Source organism: Eschrichtius robustus, chromosome 1 (assembly GCF_028021215.1).
Source record: "Eschrichtius robustus isolate mEscRob2 chromosome 1, mEscRob2.pri, whole genome shotgun sequence".
In the NCBI taxonomy this organism is placed as follows: Eukaryota; Metazoa; Chordata; class Mammalia; order Artiodactyla; family Eschrichtiidae; genus Eschrichtius; species Eschrichtius robustus.
In genome coordinates this window covers 175025974-175048673 of record NC_090824.1, presented here as the reverse complement: position 1 = coordinate 175048673, position 22700 = coordinate 175025974, and the positions used below count along the sequence as shown (strand labels likewise).

The following is a 22700-nucleotide window of genomic DNA, read 5'->3' as shown; positions in this document are numbered from 1 at the left end:
GGCAGTGTGGGTTCGATCCCTAGTCAGGGAACTGAGATCCCACATGCTGCGAGGTGCGGCCGAAAAAATTTTTTTTAAAAATGAGGAAAGAAAAAACCAAGCTCATCCATAATACCATCACCCCAACAAGAGTTTCTTTCCCTGAATTCCACTAAATTTGAGGCTTTTAAAAAAGTCTAAAGATAGATAAGAGAGAAAGTAGAATCATGAGATTAGACAGAAAACTGATGGAAATACAGAGGTATGAGGAAATGAAGGTTTTTCTAAACAAAACCCACCACCACACATACAACACAGTAGGACTCAATACCGAAGATACTGTAAAATGTATAGATTTTGCAGCTTGATGGAGCTGCACTCTACTCAGAGAGATGGGTGTGAAGTGGGACATGGAGCTGGGAGAAAAGTGAGGTCCGCAGTGATGAGGGAACACGCCAGCAACGACGAGGTTCCAGCAGGTGGAACACAGAACTAGCAGTCAGCTGCTGGCTCACATAAGGAGACTTGGTTATTCACTTCAGCAAAAGTAGAAGTAGAAAAGTAAAACTGCTGTTAAAATTAATTTAATGCCTTTTAAAACCAAATACAGGATTCAGGATTACTGACTGCTTTGAACCATGTCTTTATAGTTCCCTCTGGACAAACTTATAATCTCCTTTTTATAACTGATTATGGTCCAGAAAAATACTGCCAGATGCTACTTGCTTGTGAATTTAGTCATAAAAAAGGCCATTTATACTTTAACTCTGCTAAACAGTTCATGTTCAGGCTTTCTGCAAAATGAAAAGTAGGGTCTATTTAGTGAAGGTATGAATCTTTGCACTTTCTAATTTATTCACACTGGGAAACCAAGTTACTTGTCCTGTCAGTGTCTGAACTAAAGAAGACCATAAGAACGTGACAGATTTCAACTGATCTTATACTGTTTCAATACGCTATCTTATAATCTCAATTAGTCTGTATTATGGTGCTGAAATTTACAGGAAGAGGATTTCTTACCAGGTTGTGGCTGCTTTCTGATTCTGGGATTCTGATTGCCTTTTACTATATTTACCCTCTGTTTTTGTGGAGATTTCTTCACAGGTGGCTTAGCCCTTGGAACAGTTTTGACTGGAGATGTCTCTCGTTTCCTTGCCCTTTTAGCATTCGTTGACACTGGAACATCTTTAGAAATAGGAGCTTCTTGGTTTTTCCTATCCAATTTGGTTGTCTGTACAAACTGTGCAGTCAGCACTTCAGCACCTTATGCAGAAAAGACACCGTTTTTTAAGGGGTAGGGGGCTCACATATTTATCAGCATAGCTTTCCTTTGATTTGTTTTGGGGGGTTAACTTTAATAATGGGGAATAAAATATAAAATTTGGGGTATTTCATTAAAAGATTTTTGAACTTGCTAAGTGTTGGTCTATATCCCTAATTAGGATTAGAAGAAAAATATCAGAGTAATAACTTTATAAAAACAAGGCATGACTTAATTTTTTAAAAAAATTCCATAATCTTTGCTGACTGATGTGGCAGGTAAGGCTGAACATGCTAGTTCACAGCACAGGGTGATGGATAATTCAATTTACACAAAAGCGACACAGCTTCCATAAAGCCATGTGGTTAAAACCACGATCACACTGTAGAGAAGAGACTGTAGGTTCACAAAGAGCCATCTTACATATTTTCCTTCACTACACCTAAATATCAAAGCTTTAATACTGCCTGAAAAATCATCTCTTAAGACAGAGGAAGGTACATTGAAGAAAGTCCTCTTCTGATTTAACTTCCTATAAATCTATTATAATTGCTCATTTCTCTTACAAAATGCTCAGCTTTACTTCTCATAGGGAAGGAAGGAAAGAACTAAAGGTGGAGGCTGAATTGGTGCTGAATTGGGCGATTGGGATTGACATGTATACACTGATGTGTATAAAATTGATGCCTAATACGAACCTGCAGTATAAAAAAACAAACAAAACAACTAATACTAAACTTTCATTGGGTTATTTGTATGGAAATATGTTAATATAAATGTTTCAGACATTACATGAAATTTCTAAAAATCTTATATGTTCTGGTATAATGTTATAAGTAATAATCCTAGTTATTACTTTAAAATGTATATCTCAGAAATAACTAATTTTCTTGTCAACTGCATTATTATGAACTTTCATCAAATCTTCAACCGTGGGCATTTTTAAGTCTTTTGTCATTTACAGACAGTTCTGGGTGTACTCTGATGGTTTTGCAAATATGTGCCTATAAAAGGGTTTCATCTTCAAGAAATTCATGGAAAAGACTCCGACAAGTACAGGTTTCTGGTAACTGACTGTACTGCTGAACTGAATGAATAAGCATTTTCAGAACTCTAATGAAAAACTGATGAACTCATAAAAGTGCTAACAAAAGATCAAGATTAAAAAAAAAAATTAATTACATGGGACTGAGTGAACTGATGAGGATGAGTATAATTTTTGTGACTTTCTGTCTGAATTAAAAAAAAAAAAATCCCACAAGGACTCAGGCAAAGAATATACAAATCAATTTTCACTGCAAAGTAAAGGAGTTGTTACAGTGGAGGATTACTGGACTGAATGTCAATATTATGACATAGTATGAGTGTGTTTCATGTTTGGTAATTGCAATCATTGTTGCTTTTGTTGTGGTCATCCATGTACAATGCTTGGTGTCAGTCTATTTATCTCTTGTAAAAATAAAATACAGTGTGTGTGTGTGTGTGTGTGTGTGTGTGTGTGTGTGTGTGTGAAAAAAATAAATAAATAAATAAAGGTGGAGGCACATGAGGAGAAAAAACTATTAACAACCTGCTTGTATCACACGCAGAAAGTGTTTCAATCCTTTAAGAGTTAAAAAAAAATGTTAATAAATGTTCCCTGTGAAAACGTTTTCCCCACTGACTATACAAAATAATCACACATGTGAATGTTTGCAAATATTTTAAAATCACATTATATGGAAAATACTATTTCTAATTGAGAACAGAAAACATTAAACAGTTTCAGAATGTGATGGTTATTAATGAAATGTAGAAAAGAGACCAATTTCATTTTATTCTTTTGAAGGTTAGAAAAATAAAAGGTTTTTTTAAAAAGCTTTTAGACTCTCTTAATGTTGTACGTTTCCCTGGGTCTAATTATTTTCTTCCCTACTAAACTATTAAAGGCAATAAAGCAGGAGTTTTGTTTTTAGAGTAAGACTTCTGATTTTATACCGGTTACAATTTCTAAAATTTTTAGCATAAAAAAAGGCAAAATATAAGTCAAGCAGGAAAACTGTTAAGACTAAATTAAGAAGAGAAAGAAAATAAGATGAGATGATCAAGACTAGGGGAAGCGTAACGTCTGCACGGGCAGGAGGGGAACATCTCTCACAACCTAGGTCCTGCGAGAAAAAGGAGAAACACGAAACAGGTGATCCTGCAGGGACTGCCCTGCTTATTCGCATCACTCAATGACATGTTTCTCAAACTGCATGCAATAATCCATGGGTGTATTATAAAATAAACTTAATGGGCTGCAACCAGAATTCTTTATTAAATGAAACAGAATAGAAGATATCAGATTGTATTACACATAGTTAGGGTAAATGTTTTCTGAAATTTCTGTTTCAGTATGTATGAATTTGTGTGTACTGGACTACAATATACAACATATTTCTTTTCTTTTTTTTTTTTTTTGAGTTTTTGTGGTATTATATTTAGTCATCTTGGCTGGTTTAATCACATCGTTGTTGTTGTTCATTTTTTGGCCACACTGTGTGGCATGTGGGGTCTTAGTTCCCTGACCAGGGATCAAACCCATGCCCTGTGCATTGGAAGTGTGGAGTTGTAACCACTGTACTGCCAGGGAAGTCCCTAAAACATATTTCTTATAGTAGATGAAATTAAAACACTTGAGAAACAGTGACAACATATATGTTGAATTATAGGTAATTTATTTAATACCTTTAAAATGGTTCATATAGAGAAGAAACCCAATATGGTTGGCTTGGAATTTGTGAGGAAATGTAGAGTGTGAGTCGCTGCTTCATATTGCCGTTCTTTCTACCACCCTCCTAAACACACACACACACACAATTTCTCAACTATAATTGGCCAGAAATAACTACTTGTTAAACCACAGGGTAAAATCTTAATTATCTAGGATCCTGGGATCCACACACCTCCAATGTTTCTTCTTTAGGCATCAAAATTTTTAAATTCAAAATACTACAGATAGGGTTGGCAAATTTTTTCTGTGAAGGGCCAGACCTCAGTCACAGCCGCCCACCTGTGCCAGTGCAGTGAAGGACAGAGACAACAGGTAATGCCTGAGGGGCCCTTTGGCCCCAGTCTGCTCACCTCTTCTCTAAGGGGTCATAGAGCATAAGTTCCCTAGTTTTAAACAAAATACACCGCACATAATCTGAGATGACTCTAAGCCAAAATTGTGTTATTTGTTGTGCTCTGTTCACTGAAGTGCATTTGACTAACATTAAATGGCTCTGGACGCTGATTCTCCCTCAGTTTTCAGGGGGCAACAAAACCACTTGTGGAACTGTTTCAATATATATATGTCTCAAGGCCACTGGACCTTGTTTCAATAGGTCTATAGTAGGATCCAGGTGACCACTTTTAAAACACATAAAGCATTAGAAATTCTGCCCCAGGATGCTCTAGTTTTGGAGAGTCCAGGCACTTTTCCCCCTCTTTAAACATGTTCGGGCTATCACTTATCAGTTTTTGCCATTTGTTCTTAGTGTGCCTAATTTTAGGAGACCCTCTTCTTCCACTCGAATTTGTCTGAGGACAGTTCAGAAATGGAATGACCTTATTTCTTAGACAGGTAAGTAAATAACTGAGTGATGATTTGAGCAGTTTTACAAGTGAAATACAAGCTTTTGGTGGGTGGGCTTTTGTTCTATTTCTTGATTTTCATGTTATCTAGATTACTGCTTCTCCAACTTTAGCATGCACACAAATCACCTGGAGAGAGCTAACGGACACTGTCAAGCTACAGTCCAGGATGGTCACATAGGAACAGGGTTAACACACAACAGTTATTACTAATTGCTCATCTGAAAATCCATACAGACATGCTTACCTCTTTTTCTTTTCTGAGGAAACTGTCCTTTGACTAACTTGAGAGTTGTGGGAGAGTCTGGACCCTTGTTTGCTCCAGCAGAAGTTCTTTTGGGAAAGGGATGGCACAAGTTCACCCTTTTACTCTGTACCACGGGCAGCGTGCTTGCTTTTCTCTTAGGCTGAACTCTCAGATTTGATGCTGGACTTAATGGGACCAGAGCTCCCTGCCTTGCTTTAAACATCTCTTCAGAATTCTTTTGTGTTTCTGTTTCTTTTCTTACTTCTGCCTCTGAGTCGTGAAATTCAGGATCTGGAGTCATAACTAAAGAAAATCCAACATCACAAATTCCATCTGAAATACAAGGAGACTGAGGACACTCTGCCAATAAGTCTAGTACAGTAGATACTTCCAAAATGTACCCGTTAGGATCTGAAATATAAGACCTCAACTGAGTTAAAGACTGTAAAGGGCACTTTTCAGCTGGAGGAGTCAAGTCAAAACCACTGGACACTTTGCCAAAGAATGCAGTCTCTTTAATTCCATCCTGAGAAGCAGCAGTCAATGAAGGACTTTTGTCCACCTTGTACAGTTCTTGGAAATTATGCTTTACTAATGTGTTTAGACAGATTCCTTTTTCAGAGAATGATTTCTTTGCTTCCAGCAGGGCACAATTAAGGGCAGGTAAAATAGGTACCACCTTCAATGAGATGTCATCTTCAACTTTCAAGTCTTTCAGCCCTAAAATATATACACATGTATTAGAAACCCAAAGTTCTTTTTTTTTTTTTTTCAGAAACATGAAGGAAAAAACGCTTTAGATTACAAAATTATAGGATGGTTAAATATGATACAGTGTTTCAAATGGTAATCTAAATAGCAATTAATAGAAGACTTATGGATGCACTTAATGAATATATATTATCTCCATATATATGAAAACATGCACACACAGAACCAAAAAAGAGTCACTCAGATGGGATCACCAGGTGAGAATGAAGAAGGCAGGCCCGCCTGCAGCTCCGTCTCATCTGACCAGGAGCCCAGCGTGAACTCAATGCACCAGCGTTTAGAGTTGGCAGAATTACTTTTCTATTCTCATTTTCTGCTTTTAAAATATATCTAATCTGTACCTTATATGACCTACTTCAAATTCTCTTAAGAAGGTAGTCACAGGTGCAAACTTTCAGTTATAAGATAAATTTAAGTACTAAAGATGTAATGTACAACATAATAAAAATAATTAACACTGCTGACGTTACATATGAAAGTTAAGAAAGTAAATACTGGGACTTCCCTGGTGGCGCAGTGGTTGAGAATCCGCCTGCCTTTGCAGGGTACACGGGTTCGAGCCCTGGTCTGGGAAGATCCCACATGCCATGGAGCAACTAAGCCTGTGCGCCACAACTACCGAGCCTGCGCTCTAGAGCCTGCGAGCCACAACTACTGAAGCCCGTGCGCCTAGAGCCAGTGCTCTGCAACAAGAGAAGCCACCACAATGAGAAGCACGTGCACTGCAATGAAGAGTAGCCCCCGCTCGCCGCAACTAGAGAAAGCCCATGCAGCAACGAGGACCCAACGCAGCCAAAGAAGAAAAAAAAAGTAAATACTAATAGTTCTCATCACAAGGGAAAAAAATTTTTTTTTTCTATTTTCTTTAATTTTGTATCTACATGATATGATGGATGTTCACTAGAATTACTGTGGTAATTGTTTCATGATGTATGTAAGTCAAATCATTATGCTGGTAAACCCTAAACTTATACAGTGCCGTATGTCAATTATATAATATCTCAATAAAACTGGAAGAAACTAGAATTACAACACAAACCAGTTGAACTAAAAGAAAGTAAACCCTAAGTAACCCCCAAGTCTCATGGTAACTACTGGTATATATTTCATCACCTTCTCTACCAAATGAAATTTTTTAATATTATGTAACTAGACTGACTAGTCTGTATTTTACTTCCTCTCCCTGGTTCACTCTCTGACAGAAATGCTAATTTTTCAGCAAATCAATAACCTAAAGGAAAACAGTACAGGGAAAGAAGAGAAAAGGTCAGGTCACTGAGAAATAGGTAATAAAATCCTAGAAAATGTAATTTATCAGTAATAAAAACCCCACAGATAATAAAGACCTTTGGTGCCTACTAAACTGAGTATGAATTATACCATTCTTTTTAACGAAAAAGTAACTGCAAAATTAAGAAACACCTAGCTGAATACATTTATACTTGAGCAGGTATCAGGAAAAGAATGGCAAATAAAAATAAATAGGAAAGGGCTTCCCTGGTGGCGCAGTGGTTGAGAATCTGCCTGCTAATGCAGGGGACATGGGTTCGAGCCCTGGTCTGGGAAGATCCCACATGCCGCGGAGCAACTAGGCCCATGAGCCACAACTACTGAGCCTGCGCGTCTGGAGCCTGTGCTCCGCAACAAGAGAGGCCACGATAGTGAGAGGCCCGCGCACCGCGATGAAGAGTGGCCCCCGCTTGCCGCAGCTAGAGGAAGCCCTCGCACAGAAACGAAGACCCAACACAGCCAAATAAATAAATAAATAAATTTTAAAAAAACTAACAAAAATAAATAAATAAATAAATAGGAAAATGTGGCTAGCCATTAAAATAAAAATTCCTTTCTCTGCAGTTCATTTAGAAAGTAACAAGGAAAAATAAAACATGACAAAGTTCTTAGGTCCTACTAACAGTTCACAATAAAGCAGTAGTTTTCTAGACAACTTCATTATTTCAAGAATTTGGAAAGGCAGAAGTCAGAACGATTTGTAACAGCTATTATGAAATCTAAGAAAAAGAACTTTTTAAGTCTGCTAAGCGAAGAGTCACTCAACTTAAAACAAATAACCACAGCACTGAACATTTCTGAGTGACCAGAAATAGAAAAGTGTCTTAATGAACTAGAGGAGGCTGTGAACATTGAACACAACACTCCAATGTTTACTCAAAAAGAAATCCTGTGCTGTTCAACACCAAATGGTACAGGAACTAATGTTTCTTATTCAAGTGGTAGTGTACACCTAAAGATAAGAATAAAGGCAGAGCTCCTGCATACGGAGGGAGGCAGTGTGGGAACAGAGCTGGAAGCCAGCTCAGAGTCAGCTGTTTGACCTTGGGCAAGTTTAAGTTTCAGTTTCCTCATCTCTGAAATGGTCATAATAAAAATACCTATTAAGGGCTGTGAAATCAATTGTGCCGAGCAGAATACCAATGTAGTAAATGCTTGAAAAATGCAAGCAGCTATTGCCATTATGTTATTATAATTGGTAATATTTTGCTTATTCCAAAGAGGTGATGCCAGTAGTTCTCTGCTTTGAGTAGCTGAATACAATTTAAAAACATCAATTAAAAAAATTTTTTTGGATTGGTTGTAGCTTTATAAATACTATATACTATATACAAATTATGTTTAAACATACACAGTGTGATTATAAAACAATGAGGAAATTTTCCTCATATGACAAAAAGAAATGACTCATTTACTTTCATTTATTTATTTGCTCAGCAAGCATTTATTATTTTTTAGGTGCCTGACATTGCTAAGCAGTAGGGATGCAGTGGAATACAAGAAAGGCAGGCATTAAATAATTATAAAAATAAATATTTAAATTATATTGGTGAAAAGCCTAGGGGTCCTCATTGAAGGAAGAGTGGTGATGGGAGTAAATAAAGTGATATTTAAACTGACACCTGACAGCTATGGGTAATTGGCTAGACCAGCGCTTCTCCTCCAATTTTATTCATTATCTCCCCCCTACCAGAGAGAGCCTTTCTAGACTTTGTTTCCTAACTGCCCTCTGAAATTCTAATACCACAGATATACTGTATATTTATTTACATACTGCAGGAGCAATATTTTTTGCCCCTAACAGGCAATTCCTGGTCCTGGCTGGGGGGGTGGTCAACATCATCCGATCACGGGGAAGGAGACAAGTAGTCCAGACAGAGGGAAGTGCTTCTGTGAGGACCTTAAGTCCTACTGACTGGGAGACTATGATAAAACCATCTCCTAGCTCTTGATGTTCAATAACAAATGAATCCAGTTTTGGACATGCTGAATGTGAGGACCATCTGAGACATTTAAGTAGAAAGAAATGTCAATAGGCAGGTGGATATCTGAGCATGGAGCAGACAGGAAAGGATAAGCCTACAAAGAAAGGAGATGAAGGATTAACCAGGGAGAGTAAAGGAAGAAAGTTATTTAAGAGAAGAAAAGAGTTACCAGGGTCATATGCTGCTGAGAGTTTAAGATGAGGACTGAAAAATGGCCCACAGGTGCAGTGAACTGCCAGTCCTGTGTCCTTACCTGCTGACAGGGATGAATGGAATAAATGCAACCCGTGAAGACCCATCTGCTCCTCTCCAAAACCTACACAGAATGAGAATCAGAAGAAAAGTCAGGTTGCTGATCTTATACAATAAAAGTAAACATACTGAAAAACATTTTTTCAAAAAAGTTGTTCTTACTTGCTTCTGACATTAAGGCTGACGACGTAAGTAAAATGAAAAATTCTCGATCTTCTAAGCATTTGATGATTGCCTTAAACATAAAATAGCAAGAAAGATTCAATTCCTCTCTCCTTCTCCCTCTACCACATTCTTCAGTGATTTTTAAGCTCATAAAAAGTTAAAGAAAAAAATTCTTGAAATGTCAGTATTTACGGGAATCAGGACAATTTTGTCCCCAGTATCAGAAACTGCAAGTTCCTTAGCATTCAAGTAATCTTGGCCTCGTTAGGGCTACATATAATAAATAACTAGAACATCATGGGTTAGTTTTAGGATAGTGTTCAACTACATAACAAATCAATCAGAAACAACGTCTTTCATTTTTTTCATTGACATGTTGGACATTTCATACTGCTAAGTAGCCGCTCTGTTCCCATTCAGCCACTACAAATTCAAGGTCAATCAGAACTATGATTAACATGTTAACCTCATTTTAATACAAAACATATCACAGAATCCTGGAACTAGAAAAACTGGAAGATACCATCCATTAAAAGAATCCTTTCTACAGCTTCCTAAGAGATGGGTAATAATTGGAAATAACATCATTAGGTCCCCCGGTTATAAGAAATGCAGACAAAAATAAATACTTCTTTTTTCCCTCTACCACACTCTTCAGTGGCATCTTCTGTCATTCTACATCACAGAGATAACAGCTCTTCTTCCCCATTAGTCACCATTTCAAAAGCCTATATACCCTTAACAAAGATAAAATTCAATGTCATACAATAATTTGTCAGTTAAAAAAACTGAATAAAATATACCACTTTATAAAGTGATAAAACATACTTCAAAAATTGACAGGTCATAAGCCTACAAATATGATAAATCAATAAATTATTCAACAACAACTCAAGTATGAAAAAAAGACTTCTTTTCTAATTATTTATTGGAACTAATTATGAGACTGAAACTTCACCCACAGGAACAATCACTATTGTGAGTCTCCATACATTTCTATCACAGCCCCTATGCATTGGTTGGTTTACATTTTTGTCTCCTACAGTCTTATAAGTTCCTTGATGGCAGGGACTATTTGTCTTTTTGCTTCTGGCACACAGTAAGCACTCAAGAAAGAATTACTGAATAAATGTATCAACAGTTATATATACCCATATCTTTGGTATTTATCAGCAAACAGATGTAATTCTTGTTTTACATTTTTATCGGTGTAAAGAGTAAAAGTGACAATAATTAGCTACATTATTCTGAATTTTAGTTTTGTAATATAGATGAAAGTAAAATCCTATATCTGCTTAAAACTGTACATTTCTTTATTCCAAAATGTGTGCAAATAAAACAAATATGTAGTGTATCTTATTAGTCTCTCAAATTATGTGCTGAAAGGGCTATATAAAGTTCCTATTTTAACCTTTGTGGGGAAAAAAATCATAGAATCTTTGAAATATCTACTTCTAGCCTTTTCCATTTACACACAGAAAAATCCAGCCATACATGTCTTTACCACCTTTTTAAGAAGAGACCTTCCTCAGTACTGTTCTTAAAGTCCAGTGTTGTAGGTACAAGGGACATTTACTGCTCGTCCACTATACACCAGGCACCAAGATGTCAAAGATGCTTAAGACATGATACCTACCCTCAAGGAGCTCAATGTCTAGGTAGGGAGACCGATATTCATTATAAAATGAGGCAGGAAAAGCAGTCTGGAGCACTGAGAGGGAAGGACCTTATGTGATAAGTAATTTCTGTAAGTAATTAACACACAAACTGTGAAGTAAAGCTGGGCACTGAGTCTCCTGAGTTCAATACCAGAAGCACTCACAAGTAGGCCCTTCACTAATGCATTTTCTGAAAATATCTTTGAACTTTCTTCCTTTTAATTTCCAAATATAAAATGAACTACACTACTTCAAAAACACATAGCCTATAATCCCAGTCGATATTCAGTGGTTATCTGCTCAGCATCCTGTGTCATCCACTGCATCTCCTTACTGCAGAATGGGGGGCACTGACCTCGCACCCAGTTCTGGAAGGTGGGCTCTGAGTGGCCTGAGCTAATCAGTGTGGGCCATTCCCTTTGCAGTTACTGTTGAGAGACATGCAGATGATGGAACTGGTCTAAGGACACAAGCCATGGTTTGGAGGACGGGTTCTCTCTGGATGCAAAAAGGAAGCACGCAGCCCTGACTGGCAGCATAGGACAGAACTATTGCACAGAGGAGGGAGAAGCTGAAAGAAAAAGAGTCCTGAGCAAACAGCACTTGAACTTGCTTTACCATCTAAAACTGAAAAGTAAGCCTATCAAAACTCTTTATTGTTTAAGCCAGTTTGAATTTCTGTTACATGCAACTCAAGCATCTTACCTGACACTACTCCCAACGCAGCTCACATATCTATTCTGTTAATTTACTGGTTTCGTGCTGTCTACTATGGGGATAAGTCTGTTGTGCCACTAAAGGGCTGAGCAGACTTGTTTGGTCACTTCCATCACTCACACCGTTTCCTTTGGGATGTTGGGAATCACTCACTGTAAGGTCAGCATCTACTCCTATCCTCAGACCGAGGAGCCCTGGTTAACATAGTGGAGAGGTCTTTGGATGTTACATATTTCTCAGCAGAATCGTGCTTTTTCTACACTATGAAAACAATAGAAGCAGCAACTTTTCTTTCTTTATACACCTATGTGTTGACAAAGTTCACTTTTAAAGAAATATCTCACAAATCAATCTCCTTTGATTAATGCAGAAATACTAGGGATCTACTCAATTCTTCCATCATAAAACAAAAACAACAACAAAAAAGGATTTGAGAAAAACTGTCCTCCTATACTTAAAACCAGGAGTATGAACTGACTAGTGAGACACAAAAAAAGTAAACTAAGATACAAAGGGGATGAATATGTTAGCCAATAAATATCATATCAATAAATATTAAATGATAAATATCCTCTTAAGGGAATTTCCTGGCGGTCCAGTGGTTAGGACTCGGCACTTTCATTGCTGTGGGCCTGGGTTTGACCCCTGGTCAGGGAACTAAGACCCTACAAACTGTGGGGCGCGACCAAAAAAAAAAAAATCCTTTTAAGCAAGCTAAAACAATTCAATCTAGGCAGAGCCAACTAATAAATAGATATCAATTTCTCAATTTAAGGAAAACATAATATTTTAAATTGATGATTCTTACCAATTGCTCCCTTTTAATGTACTCTGTTAGTTTATCTACTTTTTCCCCTTGCTTGTTGGACAGTTCCACCTCATACATATTGAAGCACATATCTTGGCAACAGACTGTGGAGAAAATCAGAAACACAGAACATTTCTTATTTTAAAATGCTATCGTGAAAAATTCTGTTTCTCCCTAGACCCACCGTGTGGCTGACAGGGTCGGTCTTGGTGCTCCGGCCTGGTGTCAGGCCTGAGCATCTGAGGTGGGAGAGCCGAGTTCAGGACACTGGACCACCAGAGACCACCTGGCCCCATGTAATATCAACCGGCAAGAGCTCTCCCAGAGATCTCCGTCACAACGCTAAGACCCTGCTCGACCCAATGGCCAGCAAACTCCAGGGCTGGACGCCCCATGCCAAACAACTAGCAAGACAGGAACACAACCCCACCCATTAGCAGAGAGGCTACCTAAAATCATACTAAGTTCAGAGACACCCCAAAACACACCACTGGACGCAGCCCTGCCCACCAGAAAGACAAGATCCAGCCCCACCCACCAGAACACAGGCACCAGTCCCCTCCACCAGGAAGGCTACACAAGTCACTGAACCAACCTTATCCACTGGGGGCAGACACCAAAAACAATGGGAACTATGAACCTGCAGCCTGTGAAAAGGAGATCCCAAACACAGTAAGTTAAGCACAATGTGAAAACAGAGAAATATGTAGCAGATGAAGGAGCAAGGTAAAAAACCATCAAACCAAACAAATGAAGAGGAAATAGGCAGTCTACCTGAAAAAGAATTCAGAGTAATGATAGGAAAGATGATCCAAAATCTTGGAAATAGAATGGAGAAAATAAAAGAAACGTTTCACAAGGGCCTAGAAGAACTAAAGAGCAAACAAACAATGATGAACAACACAATAAATGCAATTAAAAATTCTCAGGAAGGAAGCAATAGCAGAATAACTGAGGCAGAAGAATGGATAAGTGACCTGGAAGATAAAATAGTGGAAATAACTACCGCAGAGCAAAATAGAGAAAAAAGAATGAAAAGAACTGAGGACAGTCTCAGAGACCTCTGGGACAACATTAAACGCACCAACATTTCAATTATAGGGATCCCAGAAGAAGAAGAGAAAAAGAAAGGGTCTGAGAAAATATTTGAAGAGATTATAGTTGAAAACTTTCCTAACATGGGAAAAGAAATAGTCAGTCAAGTCCAGGAAGCACAGAGAGTCCCATACAGGATAAATCCAAGGAGAAACATGCCAAGACACATATTAATCAAACTATCAAAAATTAAATACAGGGGCTTCCCTGGTGGCACAGTGGTTGAGAATCTGCCTGCCAATGCAGGGGACATGGGTTCGAGCCCTGGTCTGGGAGGATCCCACATGCCACGGAGCAATTGGGCCCGTGAGCCACAACTACTGAGCCTGCGCGTCTGGAGCCTGTGCTCCGCAACAAGAGAGGCCGCGATAGTGAGAGGCCCGTGCACCGCGATGAAGAGTGGCCCCCGCTCGCCACAACTAGAGAAAGCCCTCACACAGAAACGAAGACCCAGCACAGCCAAAAATAAATAAATAAATTAAAAAAAAATCAAATACAAAGAAAAAATCTTAAAAGCAGCAAGGGAAAAGCAACAAATAACATACAAGGGAATTCCCATAAGGTTAACAGCTGATCTTTCAGCAGAAACTCTGCAAGCCAGAAGGGAGTGGCAGGACATATTTAAAGTGATGAAAGGGGAAAACCTACAACCAAGATTACTCTACCAGCAAGGATCTCATTCAGGTTCGACGGAGAAATTAAAACCTTTACAGACAAGCAAAAGCTAAGAGAATTCAGCACCACCAAACCAGCTTTACAACAAATGCTAAAGGAACTTTTCTAGGCAGGAAACACAAGAGAAGGAAAAGACCTACAATAACAAACCCAAAACAGTTAAGAAAATGGTACTAGGAACATACATATTGATAATTACCTTAAATGTAAATGGATTAAATGCTCCAACAAAAAGACATAGACTGGCTGAAGGGATACAAAAACAAGACCCGTATGTATGCTGTCTACAAGAGACCCACTTCAGACCTAGGGACACATACAGACTGAAAGTGAGGGGATGGAAAAAGATATTCCATGCAAATGGAAATCAAAAGAAAGCTGGAGTAGCAATTCTCATATCAGACAAAATAAACTTTAAAATAAAGACTATTACAAGAGACAAAGAAGGACACTACATAATGATCAAGGGATCAATCCAAGAAGAAGATATAACAACTGTAAATATTATGCATCTGACATAGGAGCACCTCAATACACAAGGCAAATGCTAACAGCCATAAAAGGGGAAATCGACAGTAACACAATCATAGTAGGGGACTTTAACACTCCACTTTCACCAATGGACAAATCATCCAAAATGAAAATAAATAAGGAAACACAAGCTTTAAATGACACATTAAACAAGATGGACTTCACTGATATTTATAGGACAGTCCATCCAAAAACAACAGAACACACTTTCTTCTCAGGTGCTCATGGAACATTCCCCAGGATACATCATATCTTGGGTCACAAATCAAGCCTTGGTAAATTTAAGAAAATTGAAATCATATCCAGTATCTTTTTCGATCACAACTTTATGAGACTAGATATCAATTACAGGAAAAAAACTGTAAAAAACACAAACACATGGAGGCTAAACAACATGCTACTAAATAACCAAGAGATCACTGAAGAAATCAAAGAGGAAATAAAAAAATACCTAGAGACAAATGACAATGAAAACACGACCCAAAACCTATGGGATGCAGCAAAAGTTCTAAGAGGGAAGTTTACAGCAATACAATCCTACCTTAAGAAACAAGAAAAATCTCAAATAAACAACCTAACCTTACACCTAAAGCAATTAGAGAAAGAAGAACAAAAAAACCCCCAAAGTTAGCAGATGGAAAGAAATCATAAAGATCAGATCAGAAATAAATGAAAAAGAAATGAAGGAAACAACAGCAAAGATCAATAAAACTAAAAGCTGGTTCTTTGAGAAAATAAACAAAATTGATAAACCATTAGCCAGGCTCATCAAGAAAAAAAGGGAGAAGACTCAAATCAACAGAATTAGAAATGAAAAAGGAGAACAACTGACACTGCAGAAATACAAAGTATCATAAGAGACTACTGGAAGCAACTATATGCCAATAAAATGGACAACCTGGAAGAAATGGACAAGTTCTTAGAAAAGCACAACCTTCTGAGAATGAACCAGGAAGAAACAGAAAATATAAACAGACCAATCACAAGTACTGAAATTGAAACTGTGATTAAAATTCTTCCAACAAACAAAAGGCCAGGACCAGATGGCTTCACAGGCAAATTCTATCAAACATATAGAGAAGAGCTAACACCTATCCTTCTCAAACTCTTCCAAAATATAGCAGAGGGAGGAACACTCCCAAACTCATTCTACGAGCCCACCATCACCCTGATACCAAAACCAGACAAAGATGTCACAAAGAAAACTACAGGCCAATATCACTAATGAACATAGATGCAAAAACCCTCAACAAAATACTAGCAAACAGAATCCAAGAACACATTAAAAGGATCATACACCATGATCAAGTGGGGTTTATCCCAGGAATGCAAGGATTCTTCAATATACACAAAAAAATCAATGTGATACACCATATTAACAAATTGGAGGAGAAAAACCATATGATAATCTCAATGGATGCAGAAAAAGCTTTTGAGAAAATTCAACACTCATTTATGATATAAACTCTCCACAAAGTAGGCAGAGAGGGAACCTCCCAGGAACTGAATCTCAGAGCTACTCTACACCTTTCACAAAAGACCTTTTAAGAATCACTTAAGGGAAAACATAAGTAAGAGGGCAAGAGAGAGAGAGAGAGTGCACATGTGCGCATGCATGTGTGTATGAAAGAGAGGGTGGAAAATAACTGAAACAAAGCTCAGGACATGCAGTGTACCATGACATCTGAACAGACCTTTGTGCTCCATGTAATTCTGTTTTCTAAAAGCAGCTTCTGGTAGTCTTTTTTTCAAAGACGACACTTTCATTACATACTTAAAATCTAGTTCATGTGGTCTAAAAAACAAAATAACAATATCATGTAATGTAATAAACACTAAAACTACACCTTCATAAGTTTTGGTTTTCTAATATAAAGCAAACAAAAATACTGTAACCACAAAAAATTCTTAAATCTATAAACTCCAGGTCAAATAATGTACATATTCGTAAATATTATAGATTTTTGAGTATGTGACCTCATAAACCATGGTCTGCAAATGTGTTCACATTTTCTGAATGCATGCATTTCCGTTATAACCAAAATATCCAGACATGTGGAAGAATTATGCATATTGGAATGAGAATCTTCTAGAAATTACACTACGTAAGAGTTGAAAACTTTTGATAATATGGGACTGCCGACCATTCAGTGCCACAGGATGAACCGCAGCCAGACTTGCATCATTTCCCCTGACTACCTTTTCCTTCTTTAAAACTCATTTTGAAATACTTGTAGACTTACAGATGTTTCCTTTTCCCCCAAATACTTCTTAATGTGTACCCTTAAGAAAAACACTTCCTTATATAACCACAAAACAATTAGCAAAAATCAAGAAATTAACAATGATACAGGACAGTTTTTTAACCTACAGACCTTATTCAAATGTTGCCAACTGTCTCACTAAGGTCCCTTGTAACAAAAGAAGGTACTTTTTTCTGGCTCAGGATCCAATCCAGGATGCCACATTGCATTTATGTATGTCTCTTTAGTCTCCTTCAGTCTGCAACAGTCTCTTAGTCTTTCTTTATCTTCAGTGACCTTGATATTTTTGAATAATATAGACCATTTATTTTGCAGAATGTCCCTCAATCTGGGCATGTCTAACATTTCTTCCTGATTAGATTGGCAGGAGCACCACGGACTGATATCATGTTATTCTCTGTGCATCATATCAGGAAGCACATGATGTTTATTCCTCTCCTGGTGACATTAACTTAACCACTTAGCTAAGATGGTATCTGCAGCTTCTTCCATTGTAAAGTCTTTATTTTTTCCTTTGTGAGATATGTAAATACCATCAAACTTTCACCTACTATATCAAGCCTCCATTGATTATTATGATGTTGCCAAAATGTGATTTCCGAATTCCATCACTCTTTCTATACCTATTAGTTGCACTCTATAGTGAGGAAGAACTTTCCCTTCTCTCCCATTTATTTATTCACAGAATTCGTAATTCGTAATTCTATGGGCTATGAATTCCCTCTCTCTTCTTAAAAAAGGCCAGTAGAAAGAAAATGATTTCTAATAGCACACCAGTTTTCATTTTATTTTTCAATTAAAGCATGTCTAACTTTCAACAGTTTTGGGTGCAAACTAAGAATAGATTAAACAAAAAGATATCACAAGATGCCCTTCACAGTTCTCTCTGCAGAAGCAAATACTTTAATTCATCATAATGTACATACATGTAAAAGCTACTCTAATACTAGTCTAGGAAAATCATGTGAAAATTAAAAAACTAGATACTGCAAATCTTATAAAGACTCTAATAGAATTCAGTGGCTAGAATCTGTTGCATCTGTTATCTAGGCAAGTCCAACTTGTTTCTTGGGGAAAGTCAAACTTCTAGCATCAAGTAAATTAATTTAGCCTGAGAGATCATTTTCCCATAAATGGATTAAGATACTAAAATATAAAAAGTGATTTGTCAAAGATTATAAAACTAACTTATTTCAAGGCAACAGTCAGATTTAGATCTGAATTTAGGTCTCCTGTGTCATGGCCCTGTGCTCTATACATGTCCCCAAGAGTAATCTAAAACCAAGTACAGTTGCTGTATTTCACACCAGTGCCAACAAGCAAGACCTCAAAATGAGAATCAAAAAATTATACAAGCATCAGTAAAGGCACTCATTCAATACTTACAGTTGTTTTGGAACCACTGTACCGTAAGAGGACCAAAGAGTTATATCACACAGCAGACAGCCTTGAATAATTAATTTCCCTTTCCATGGAGAGGTGAGAACTTAAGAAATGAGGGTAAGAAAGAAACTGATTATTTTATTTATGAACAAAACATTTACTTAAAGAAACAGCTAAAAGAACCAATTAAATAATTTCTTACCATTTTCTTTGAGTTCAAGTCTAGGGGGAAAAAAAGAGGCATTTTTTATAAGAGCAAATGAAAGAAATCCAGTAAAACAAAGTATGCACATAATTACTTACATGCTTTTATGATTATGAGCTGGTGCTGCCATCTTTTTAGGTTCCCTGTACTGAAAAGCTACAATCATATAAGGACAGATCTGTCTGGGTCGCTCAATAACAGTGCTGCCTGAAAGTTCGTAGAGGTAATACTGAAAGAAGCAAAATAAGTATTATCAGGGTAACACTACAGAATTCCACGTGCATCAAGTTTATTTCAACCCTACCCAACCCCAAAATTTAACTCATTAGATTTAGAAATGTACCTTAGAAATGATTTATTCCCAGGTGACTATACCTGACTCAGTTCAAAGGTGCGAAAATGACTTGTCTTGTGAGAAACCTTGTTAGTATTTGCAGCCACGTGGCAATCATAGCCAGAAGATGGGCTGGTATAGTTAGTTGTATAATTCTCAGACACAAACTTGACTTTTCCCTAGAATGAAAATATTAAGACTAATCAAATGTTTTCGAATAGCAATAATCTTACTCTAGGATTTATTTAAAAGTAGCCTAATAAAGATGTAGATGTGTTTTAACTAACAGTTAACTGTGTTAAGAACTATGGTTCTTAGAAAATTATCTTAAGGACAAGAATAGTTTTAATTATCCATGAACCCCATTAAATTTGTACTTAACCCTTCAAATTAAAAAAATAAAATCTGATATGTTTGGGCATCTTTCTCAGGCAAGTGTCCACAGCTTTTATCACAGTATCAAAGGAGTACATGAATTACCCCAAATTTAGGAGAACCATTTCTTTAATAGAGAAATTATATAGCCCACCAAACAGATTAGCTATACAATGACTATTATCATAAAAGATGACAAGTGAAATCTAAAATTTCAAAAGATGAGTTTCTAAACTGAAGTATTAAATTATAAAATTGTAAGCTACAGACCAAGATACTTCTATTACACCAGGACCTGGTAAACCAGCAAGCAGCAAATACACAGTAAAGCAGTTCACAGGCCAATGGCCCTGATTACTGAACAGTTGATAGTATTTTCCATTATGGATTTCTCTTTATCAAGGGCTACGTATCTCCCAGAAAAAGGAAAAAAAGAACTTTTAAGCTTATCATGCAATGAAAGATCACACAATGATTTTAAAAGCTGTCTCGAATAATATAATGACGTATATGAAAAAAATGAAAATACACAAAATATATACCAAAATGAGGTGTGAAATAATAGGCAATTTTTATTTTATCTTTACAAGATGCATTACTTAAAATATATATATATACACATATATTTGCAGCCACATGGCAATCATAGCCAGAATATGGGCTAGTATAGTTAGTTGTATAATTCTCAAACAAAAACTTGACTTCTCCCTAGAATGAAAATATTAAGACTAATCAAATGTCTTCAAATAGCAATAATCTTACTCTAGGATTTAAAAGTAGCCTAATAAAGAACATATATACATGTTTGCTGTTAATGTCCCGCCTCTTCATCAATATGACCACCAAAGGCAATACTAAGAAGACAAATAATATAAATGGTACTTCAGTGAGCAATCAAAACCTGTATCCTCTCCCCATCAAACAGCTTATGATGTTGGGCAGGGCTGACTTTTAAGCAGTAAAGTAAGCAAGACTGAGAGCATATAGGCAAAAACTAAACAGCAGTATCCATCCACCAGACAGGGTGGGATACGGGGGCACGAAACCAATGCCGAGGCACAATCTGACATAAATAAAAAATGTTTGCTATCTGAGCTGACAGGCACGTCATCTGTGGCAGAACTACAGCACTTATCACAGAGCAGGAGAGGGAAGAGTAAGGGAGGGAAGCAGTGACTATGAGCCAATGCAATGCTACTTTCCCTCCAGTTCTTGGGGACAAATTTTGGAAAATGAAGAGTTCACACTCTTAAAAAAATCAGTAGTGTTAGGTTTATAACCAAAGAACTTAAGATAGTAGGAAAGCTAAAACAAAAGCAAAAACATAATAAGACCACAGAATATGTCCTCAAAAAGCCCCCCAACCTCTAAAATCAGAGTTTTCCTACTATTTGAGTGAAAATTCTAATTGCGTGATTCATTTATACTGGACTATTTAAGGGCATTTAAAAATTTCTGGAATCATCAGTTGCAGGTGCCCCATGAAACTGTGAACAAGGTCTCAATGTTTTAGGGATTAAAAAAATATATAAAGGTTTCTCATTTTGACAATTTAAATCAGACAATGAATGTTGCCTTCTAAATTCATCTCTTATAACTGAAATCACATTATTTTACAAGCAGCTACTTGTTTTCTGTTATTTACTATTTAAAAAGTGGCATTGTGGGACAGGGTGAGAGGAAAGCTTTTCACTGAATACCTGTTGTATTATTTTGAAGCTTTTTAAAAAAACATATTCATAGATCATCTATTAAATGAATTTTAAAAAAGCTTTGTCCTTAAAGGAAAGCAAAAAGCAGTTATTTTTTATGACTTTAGATAGCTGTCTTTGGCAAGGCCTATGTGTAGCAAATGATCTGCCAAGAACATTGTCACAGACTGATAATCTTTCATTTTTAAAAGAAAAATTACACAGAAGCACATTTAGGCTTTACCTTAATTAGATTAAAAATTACAACATAACCAGACTTCCCATGATACCAAGGTCTTGCATGAAGATAGTCTGAGTATTTGGAAATGTATACACCTATAAAAGTATAAAAATAGATTAATTTACACTTTAAAAAGATTGTTTACACATGGGTTACCTTTAACTGAACAAGACAACACAAAAGACAAATAAATGCTAACATTAAAAAACTATTTTGAAACTGCTTACCTTTTAAAAACTATTTGAGATATTCTAAAGGTATGGCAACATTAGAGCTAAGATACAATATATCTGTTTGACAACTAATTTTCTATTTGGGTACGGTAACTGAAAAGGGATAAGAGTATCACATTTTTGGAAAAGTCTTTGTGAGTCTGTTTTTTCTCCATGCAATCATTCAGTGAAAAGGCCTATGGTAATCTGATTCTCAAGTCATTTTTTGCAAAAAATCTCAGTAAGTACTCATATTTAAGAATGTGTGCTGAGGTCTACTACACGGCAGCTGTGTGCCAGGCAGCAGTGACACAAAGGGAAATACAACGAGGTCCTGCCTTCAAGCAGCTTATTCTGCTGGGCTGTGAATTCCAGGGAGGCAGGGGTTATATTTGTTTTGTTCACCACTATAGCCACATCACAGCCCACTGCAGCTTAATAGAGAAGTGAGTCTCAAGAGGGGAGAGACTCCTGTAAGTTACGACAGGAGAGGAGGATCCCCACACGGCAGCAGCACTGAGAATAAGGAGGAAAGGACACATTTCAGAGATATTCCTGAAGTATCTCTTTTGAAATATAAAAGACAATGGTGAGGACATGGATACAGCAGACAGAGCAGTAAACCTGTGGCCAGAAGATTGGGTTCCAGTTCCAGGTTTTTCACTTACTGCTAATAATAACCATGTGACTGAGGAGTAGGTCACTTAAGTGGACAGGGTGGGCATGAGTCATAGATACATAAATCACAGGGTTCTCAGGAAGATTTAAAAAGATCCATAAACTTTTAAAACTATAATACACTACAGTATTACAAAGGATTACTTTCATACACAGAACTATCCATTTCTATTTGAGCCCAAAACTATAGAACACACACAGGCAGTAGTGCTATTTTATTATTACCCCCAGTACATGTGATGAAGAAGATTGTGTATTTATAGGAGCAATCCAGCCTCTATCT

General features: G+C 37.0%; 1 protein-coding gene across 6 annotated transcripts in view; it reads right to left on the bottom strand.

Moving 5' to 3' along the window:
• Positions 1-22700, bottom strand: part of TASOR2 (transcription activation suppressor family member 2) — a 69850-nt gene that overhangs the window by 20860 nt on the left and 26290 nt on the right. For 4 of the 6 annotated variants that reach the window (XM_068559712.1, XM_068559731.1, XM_068559739.1 and 1 more), the window contains 11 exons: positions 21531-21622; positions 19262-19399; positions 18985-19115; positions 18884-18903; positions 18685-18784; positions 16729-16829; positions 12734-12837; positions 9548-9620; positions 9387-9449; positions 5088-5807; positions 1000-1242 (listed from right to left, as the gene is read on the bottom strand). In XM_068559712.1, the coding sequence (XP_068415813.1) occupies positions 1000-1242; positions 5088-5807; positions 9387-9449; positions 9548-9620; positions 12734-12837; positions 16729-16829; positions 18685-18784; positions 18884-18903; positions 18985-19115; positions 19262-19399; positions 21531-21622 (1785 nt within the window). Of the gene's footprint in view, positions 1-999; positions 1243-5087; positions 5808-9386; positions 9450-9547; positions 9621-12733; positions 12838-16728; positions 16830-17409; positions 17540-18684; positions 18785-18883; positions 18904-18984; positions 19116-19261; positions 19400-21530; positions 21623-22700 lie in introns of those variants that run through there. The other 2 variants (XM_068559747.1, XM_068559752.1) reach the window with 2 other exon arrangements.